The 8480-nt window shown below is 53.2% G+C and overlaps 3 protein-coding genes across 3 annotated transcripts in view; 1 reads left to right on the top strand and 2 right to left on the bottom strand.

The window, feature by feature from the left end:
- NEUTE1DRAFT_77622 (uncharacterized protein) overlaps window positions 1–234 on the bottom strand; it is a gene marked incomplete at both ends in the record, with an annotated part of 2343 nt that extends 2109 nt beyond the window's left edge. Inside the window, one exon of the mRNA XM_009850267.1 lies at window positions 75–234. Within this exon, the coding sequence (XP_009848569.1) occupies window positions 75–234 (160 nt within the window). The remainder of the gene's footprint in view (window positions 1–74) is intronic.
- Window positions 235–1113: 879 nt separating this feature from the next.
- Window positions 1114–1986, bottom strand: NEUTE1DRAFT_37425 (uncharacterized protein; the record flags this gene model as incomplete). Its single annotated transcript, XM_009848888.1, has 1 exon — window positions 1114–1986. A coding segment is annotated over one exon (873 nt), but the record flags the coding sequence as incomplete, so codon positions are not given.
- Window positions 1987–6021: 4035 nt separating this feature from the next.
- The window catches only part of NEUTE1DRAFT_128104 (uncharacterized protein), a gene marked incomplete at both ends in the record, with an annotated part of 3823 nt that continues 1364 nt past the window's right edge, over window positions 6022–8480 (top strand). The window contains one exon of the mRNA XM_009850266.1: window positions 6022–8376. Within this exon, the coding sequence (XP_009848568.1) occupies window positions 6022–8376 (2355 nt within the window). The remainder of the gene's footprint in view (window positions 8377–8480) is intronic.

Below are 8480 nucleotides of genomic sequence, written 5' to 3'. Positions count from 1 at the left end.
AAAAAAAAAAGGAAAAAAAAAAAAAAAAAAAAGGAGGAAAAAAAGGAAAAGGAAGGGGGAAAGTGGTTTCCTACGGTCGTCAGGTCCAGGCTTCTGCCATGAATGGTCCTCTGTATCTTCGCTTTTCCCCGTGAGTTTGGCGTAGGCTTCGATGCCGACTGCCAAGATGGAGGTGAGGAAGGACATGACTTTTATGCCGAGGGCTGTGGAGGTTATATTGGTAGAGGCGGACATGGTGGGCTGTTGACCTTGATGGCCCAAGTCTCCTAGGTGTATTGCTTGTGAAGGTGAGTTTGATGATGCGAAGTTTGTTTTCTTTTGTAGTAGGCTTCAGTGAACCAGTGAGTTTCGTGGTGGCCGGTGATGCTGAGATATGGTTGAAGTTGAAGATGAAGATAAAGTTGGAAGCTAACCCCGGTTTTAATCCTGGCCTCGGAACTATTCCCGTTGTTGAGCTGAAACAACGTCACAGGTACTACCTACCTTTTTACCCTGCGCTCGCTCGCCATGCTTGCTGTGCTGGCGAATTCCATGGATGGCGAGCTTATGCAGGTGAGAATGGAGCAAGCCGATCCAATGAGGTTCGTGAGATAGTAGTAGTGAATGGATCCCCAATCAAGGCAATTGGTGTTACCATGCCACCTCGTGTTTGGAGCGGTCCCCGGATCGCCATAATCTCTCGAGATGGAGGGTAGGAGCAGTATCCAATAATCTGCTGAATAGTGCCTATCTTCGCAGGTACCTTCGTTGCATCTTCACTGCATTTCCCCGTCATCATCAGAAATCAGGGAAAACATGGCGTGGATTGCCGCCAGTTAGGTGGTCTTGGTATTTTACCATTAAAGAAGGTCTTGTAGTCTGCTCTATCCAGATAACTCCCCGAAATTCAGTGCTGAGCATTCTTTGCGATGGTATATCGTTGATCTTTCATTCCCTCCCACCGAATCCCGCAAAAAAAGACACCCAAAAAACGCCTTGATATATGAACCAGATCACCGCAAACCGCCTCCCTTCTATCGTTCACAGATCAGATAGATATCTTTCCCCCTTTTTACCGTACCACCCCTTCTCTCCCCTTCCATTCACGGTCAGTCAGCCAGTCAGCCAGCCAGCTCACACCATATCCTCCTGCTGGGACTTCTGCCTTCCAAAGAACTTGGCCCTCTTTGGCTTCTTCACCTTATCCATCGCATACCCCTTAGCAAACCCAAACGCCTTCTCCTTGATGCCCTCGGCACTCATGTACTGATCCAGGGGATTCTCCCTCTTGACGAACAACATAATCGGCATGGTCAAGACAAACAGGAACATGAACCCAAACGCCATCCACTGCAGCACCTGCAGCGTCACCCCCTCCTTCATCAGGATGCTCGACCCCTTGATATGCGCCGTCGCATGCCCCAGCGCGCCCGCCGTCTCGGTCGTCCCAATACAAGCGGCAAAAACAATCATGAGCCCCGCCCAAATAGTCGAGTAGCACCCCCGTCTGATAAACTGTTGTTTCTTGGTGAGCGGAGTACCCGGCGCCAACTTGGCCAGCTTCTTCTTGACCAGCTTCAGGGGGAACATGAGGACCAAGCCCAGGGCGAACAGCGCCGAGCCGGTGAGGAGCACCTTGCCAAAGATCTGGTCCTGCAGATCCAACCCTGTCAAGACCATGTTCTGCAGCTCCGGAATGGCGCCGCGGGCGTTGCTGTTGTTCATGACTTGGGGGAACAAGAGCTCGGTGAGGTGGATGATGTCCTGGGGCTCGTCCGGGTCGTAGTGGCCGGCGGCGGACAGGCAGGTGCGCGTGTCGCCGTCGTCGCCGCACATGCCAAAGTAGCCGAGGCGAACTTGCATGGGCGCAAGCGTGCCGTTGGAGGAGGAGGTCAGGGCGACGACGTAGAGGGAGGGGATGGTGGGTGCTGAGGAGAGACAGCCGGCGAGGGAGAGGATGAGGAAGAGGATGGTGGGGATGATGAAAGTTAGAGGGGCGAGTTTGATGAATTTGAACCAGGCTGTAAAAGGGAGATGGTTAGTTTACTGTAAAGTGAAATGAAGGGGAGGAAAGAAAAACTCACGCCCGCATTGGATAGCCACTGCCTTTTCTGCTCCAGCTCTGGCTAGATTACCGGCGAATTTACCCATCTTGCCGGTATTGAATGTGGTCGAAAAAAAAGAATAGTTCAATAGTAGAAGATTAGGTGGATGTGGTCTCGATGCCGTGAAAAGTGACCGACAAGCCAGTTATCGAGGAGTGAGTGAGAACGAGATCGAGAGCTGCAGCGTTGAAAGATAATACGGTGATGTTGACCAGCAACACTTGAATTATTTGATGTTTTGCTGTTGAAAAGAGAAAGTCGAAGAGAGCTGAACCCGGAACTCCTTGGAAGATGATGCTCAAGGACGAAGGACGATGTATGACCAGAGCGCTAGAGAAATAGGAAAACCCAAACACAAAAGAAAGGGAAATAGAAAGGGCAAAATGGTTGACCCAACAAACGATGCGTTGGCAGTTGTTCTGTGAACTGGCATGAGATAATGGGAAAGGCACTTGACGTCTCTGATATATACAATGCCTTTACTTCCCGTGGTCATGGGTTATCTGACGGGAAGGGTTATGCGCCATTGTGGGTCACTGATACCGTGCTATTACTGTTCATCCCGTTGACCTGGGTAGCTCCCAACCGTGAACCGTCTGTCATGAAGTTTGGACATGGTCAGTTTGGTGTGAACAACTCAGCAACGGCTGGCTATCAAGGTATGCGGATCATTCACGCGCCTCCATCACGGGCGGCAGTGAACACGATCGCCTTGTAGGGATTCTCCCGCGTTAAGGACATGGGGGGATGCCATTGAAAGGACGTGATCTCCATGTAAACCTATGATTCGACGAGGGTTCTGACATGGTGGTGTTTGAAGAAGCGCGTGGTGAATCTGGACTCAGTGGATGTCGTTCGTCGATTGTTTCTCTTGACTTTGTTTCTGTCAGCGATTCGACCAGACAAGCGCACTGCTCAAACCAGGCCCCACCTGCACCCTGGCCTCAGCGCTTGAAGTGGACAAGCGGCAAGCAAGGTGGGATGGCCATTTACGGCCTTTGATTGGCCAAGAGTTTGAAATCATACTGAATTGGGAATCCGTGAAACAGGTCGAAAATAAACCCCCTGCCATTGTCCACTGTTAGCGCGCGGAGTCTCCCCCAGACCCCCCAGAACCCCCCAGACCCCCCACAGCTTCCCGCTGTCGTCCAAACTTTGAAGAAACAACGACGACCAGTCATTCCCTTCCAATCTTCACCTTTCCAGACGCCCATATCAGTGTTTTACAGGCCATCGATATCTTCAACTCTAGTTAAATGATCGTCTCGCCCACTCGACAGACGCGCCGTCTCGTTGCTAGGTCCTCTTTGTGAAGCACCGGCTCCCATCACGCGACTGGTGTCTTTGACAGCTGCCAACAGACGAACAGTCAAGAGGAACCAACAATGAGCACAACCGCCAACGCACGTACTTCCCCATTGTCTTGAATATTGGCACGGTTGAGCAAGACATCAAAGCCTTTGTGTGCCAGGCGCGCCACAGCAGTCTTCGCGGGAGCATCTTGGCAATTGCGAGAGACAGCGTAAGGCGACGTTCATCAATTATGCTTTGAGAAATGTTCAGCACCAGGTATGATATATGGCTGGGCTTCGGACGGCTGTGAGGGAGAGGCACCTGCGATATATGGGGACGCCGGCTGTGTCATCATCGCTGTGGTTACATATCAGATGCCTACGCCGTGCTTGAGCATCTGGTCAATCTTGAGCCTCATCCCAGAATATCTGCCAGTATCAATTACATAACTCGGCTCGTCACGTTACCAGCCATTCCTGGATACCTTTTTGAGCGGCCAGTCCCGAACCAAATCGCCGTCTTCCGTCGGCTTCAGCGACACCCATGTCAATCGGACCTTGAGGCCTTCGGGAGGCACATTCTCAGCCCTATCAGGAACATACCTCTAGCGAAGGCGCAGGGAAGAAACCCTCTTGGCTACACTAGAATACCTCAATGCCCATTGCACCGGAGCTTACCCCGACGCTAGTCCTCGAATTCCGTGCAATGAGCGCCCATAGATGGTGAGGGTAGCTGTTGTGTGACGTGAGGAGAAAGGTCAGATGTGTCTCCATGAGACTCCACGATATCACAGGTGGCTGACATCGTATGATGACGTCCCGGGTCTGGAAGGGACGGATAGTCGTTCGGGGTAGTGTACCGACACTTGTTCACGGCAGAGTCGCAGTTTGACGGCGACAACGGAGAAGCTCGCCTCAAATGTCCCAGAGGCATTAAACACATTATAACTACAAGACAGGCAAACGCAATATCCTCCCGCCACATCGGAACCAGGGGTTGGGATAGTCAGACTATCAGAGATATCGACCGCGGTCTAGAACGTCTGCCCATGTCTCTCCCCTGATTATCAAAGGGACCGCGATGCTGAGATACGGCAAGGTAGGCTGAGGAAGAACCCCACGATGCCACGATCCACCAGTTCCGTTGTGTGCTTCTTGTTTGTGCCGTGGACCTTTGCTGTGACACAACCAAGAGCTTCATCAGGTGAGCCATAGCCTACCTCTGCTGGCCGTCCTCGTACGTATGCAACCTTTCGGATCAAAAAAAAATGGATGAGGAAAAGGGATTTTTCACCGCAAGTTGGTGAGGCCACAATGCACTTTACGACTGCTAACGGAATGGCTCGTCGTTCATTCGTTGAAAGCACATGTCATCAACTCTATCCCGTCCAGTGTCGAACGGCTGGAAGATTCAGTGCTGACTACGGCTTATTCCTTGGCTTGGATGCATGGCTACGGCGCGTGCGGTCAACCCGCCGGTGCGGTGTATGGTATCGTCACCTCACCCCAACTGTAACGTTGTCGAGAAATTGACGACGTCAACCGTCTTCTCTACTGTGCTAGCTAATGTCTAGATTCTGGACAATTCAAAAATCAGGCCATCACACCCGAACAGCAATATTGAATGTCTTGATATCAGTCTGTCTCATAACGGTTCGATGCGCAAGAGATGCCTCGCGAAGCATTACCATTTCCCCAGGATCATCGCAGTTTACTAACCGAAGCCATATCAGACGCTCTCGACTCCCAAATCAACGACACAAACACACCACACACCACACACATACACACCTGATGTAACGTAAACTGCCGAGCCCGCCAATCTGACGTGCCGCAGAAAGCTCGTCAGGTCCCCTATGGATTGATGGTAGTGTAACATAAGGAGAGCTCTCCAGGACCAATCAGCGTTGCGTCTTCAAGCCCAACCGATGAGCTGCTGAAGGGGACAACAGCTTCACGAGAGCTTCGGGAAGAGGGGCACAGCCCCGAGCCACATGGTCTCAAGCGAATCATGGTCCATCCCAGACAACATTTTTGTCCCGCCGTGCAGCCAGGCCATATGCAGTGCACAGCCTTATACAACATGGTAACGTCAGAAACTGTTATGACGGCCAAAGGAACGATAGCTGGCACAGATTGGGTCTTCCCGGTCATGAACACAAGCGACTACGAAGACGGCACATTGTGGCTTTCAACATACGGTTCCAAGTCAGTGACTTGATGAATGGCTGCAACCTCCGCCTGTCCCAAAGAGACAGTACCGAGCCGAGTGTCACGTCATTCGCCGAGTAACCTTTCTAAATGTCATCTCTCGGGCCACAAGTTACGCCCTCTCTGCAGTGACGATGGCAGTGCACATAGTGTCACAGCTTGGAGCTTCCTTCCTTGAAGCTTCTACGTTGAAACAGCGGTATGCAAAGATCTGGGGATCATTGATGGTGTACCATCCGTGTCTCCTCGGAGTCTGGCCATCGAGGTGCCCATGATGATATAACCCTAGCTTTGGCTCCCTACCCCCCTCTCCGGAATGACGTCCATCTCCGTTCTTCATCTACCGAGCTCACAGAAACGCCCTGAAAATGACATCGTCATCCAACCTCAAGACACATCGAGTTCCTTCGCCTAAGCAGCGTGGAACCACCACAATGGCCCTCACTTTCAGTCACCTCACTGCCGCAACCTTTGAGAAAGATGTCGGACGCGGAAGGAAACGACCCAGAGTCAGAGAAGCCGTTTCATGTGAACAATGCCGGACTCGCAAGATTCGTTGTGATCGAGAAACACCATGCAAGCCATGCAAAGACCGCGGACATGCTTCAAGTTGTGTCTATAGCAGCCACAAGGACCGCAATCAACATGCTGCTGTCAGTCCTGGTACCGACAAGACCAAGATTACAAAGTCTCCCAGTAAAAGTCCTCCTCAGACGCCCTCCATCGAGGTGGTCCCGCCCTTCCAGACATATACTCCTTCCGAGAGCTGCTCCTCCTCAAGCAGCTGGGAGACACCTGAGCGAATGCTCAGCATCGACCGAGCACTCTCCCCCTTCTCCCGGCAGCCATCACCACTACCAAGTCCCCGAAGCCCTCGTTTCCAAACATCATCAGCTAGCAAAACCCGCATGATCGGGCTTAGCCACTGGATGGCTCCCTGCAACGAAATGGACGTCGTCCGCGCCATGCTCGACCACTCCGAGCCCTTCAATCCGTGTCGCAAAACCTTCCGTGAGCTCAAGACCATGCTCCGCTTGCACAACTCTGTCCCCCCGTCTCTCCCGACTCTGACGAGCGACACCGACCTCAAACTCCTCCTCCCTGACCGGCCCACCTGTAACCGGTGGTGCGCCCAATACCAAGCCACGTACGGCCGCATCTACTCCATCCTCGACCCCAAAGCCCTTGGCACAGACGTGGACCGCATTTACATCGGCATCCTCTCTCACCCTATTCATTTCTCTAAGGTTCTGCTAGCCATGGCCATCGCCATGCAACCCTCCTCTTCCTCCGACCGCCTGTACGGTAGGAGCTTAGCCCGCCAGGTTGAGATCTTCCTCCACTCTTCCAGTCGGTTCCAAAAACCCTGCATCGGCGTCGTGCAGGTGCATCTCCTCCTCATTGTCCTGAAAACGATCTCCGCCTCGGACACGGATAAGATATATGACTTGATGGGTCTGTACGGCATCACGACGCAGATCGTGTTGAACATGGGTTTGCATCGGGATCCTGCGCTCTTTGCGGATGTCAGTCCTTACCACGCGGAGGTGAGAAAGAGGCTATGGGCGACCTTTGTGAGGTTGAATCTGGATTATTGTGTCAGGAGCGGGACGCAATTCACCCTTCGTCTGGAAGAAAGCGACTGTCCCCTGCCAACCACCGCCGGTCTTCGAGCCCCGACGGACTCGACTACCACCATACTTGGATGCGAACCGGATGAGCAGGCTAGAGCAGATCTGGACTTTGGGATCGCGGCCGCGCGATTAGCCAACGTCGTTGGACCCATGCAACAAGCTCTTTACTCGTCCAAAGCCGGGGAAGCCTCGGACCCCTGCCAGTTGCAGAACGAGCTCAGGGCGGCGTACGAGGACATCATTGCTTCCCTCCCTGCAGAGCTTCAACGTGGCCCTGGCTCTGGCTCACCTCGACCAAGCTCAACAGACCCCATGCAATCCCTCCAGCAATCCATCCTCTCCATCACCTTCCACAGCTTCCTCTCCATCATCAACCTGGCCTCCACCCTCGGCTGCCCGCCTCACAGCACGCAGCGGCCGTCGCTCATGGAGATATGGGACTACTCCACCTCCGTCTTTCACGAGTTTCGATCCCTCTGCCAGTCGTCATCCCCAATTCCAGCAGCAGTAGCAGCGGGAAAAATAACAGACATAGCATGCCACCTCCTCTGGACAGACGCCTGTCGTGCCGTACTAGCAGCTTGCTGGACCGTCTCCCGACTCCGGGAACTCAATGTCCCCATGTCCCCTCACCCGCAGCAAAGCACGACGATGGTGCACATGCATGTGTTCCAGCAGATCCTGACGGATGCATTGGGGTTCTTGTCAGGGATGTGGAAAGCCAAGTTCCATTTGGGACCGGTGGCCGCCAAGACCAGTCTCATTCTGGCTGTTACTCTCAATGTAACGCTTGCTGCACAACAACAAAACAGCAGTAGCAGCAGCAACTTGGATTTAGCACCAGCACTGATGGAAGTGGGCGTCGTCACTGCTGAGATGCTCATTGGGGAGTTTACTGCTGCTTTGCAACAACAGCAACAGCGACAGCGACTTCAGCAGCAGCAGCAACAACAGCAACAGCGACAGCGACTTCAGCAGCAGCAGCAACAGCAGCAACAGCAACAGAGCCGACAGCCTACCAGCTGTAAGCTCCCGGATCTCAGCGGCCTAGGCATCATGACCTGTTACTCCCCTAGTATCATCTCCGGTACCTCACTCTCCCCCCTCTCCGATCCAGACATGGAGGAGGAGTCCCCCATTTCCATGTCCATGCCAGTAACAATGGCAGGGACAGGGACGGGTACCAGTATCTACGCTTCATGGCCTCCTCCCTGTCATTCAGCACCCACTCCCTCCTCCTCCTCCTCCTCCTCCTCCTC

Source organism: Neurospora tetrasperma, assembly GCF_000213175.1.
Source record: "Neurospora tetrasperma FGSC 2508 unplaced genomic scaffold NEUTE1scaffold_1, whole genome shotgun sequence".
Lineage (NCBI taxonomy): Eukaryota > Fungi > Ascomycota > Sordariomycetes > Sordariales > Sordariaceae > Neurospora > Neurospora tetrasperma.
This window is presented reverse-complemented; position numbering and strand designations above follow the sequence as displayed.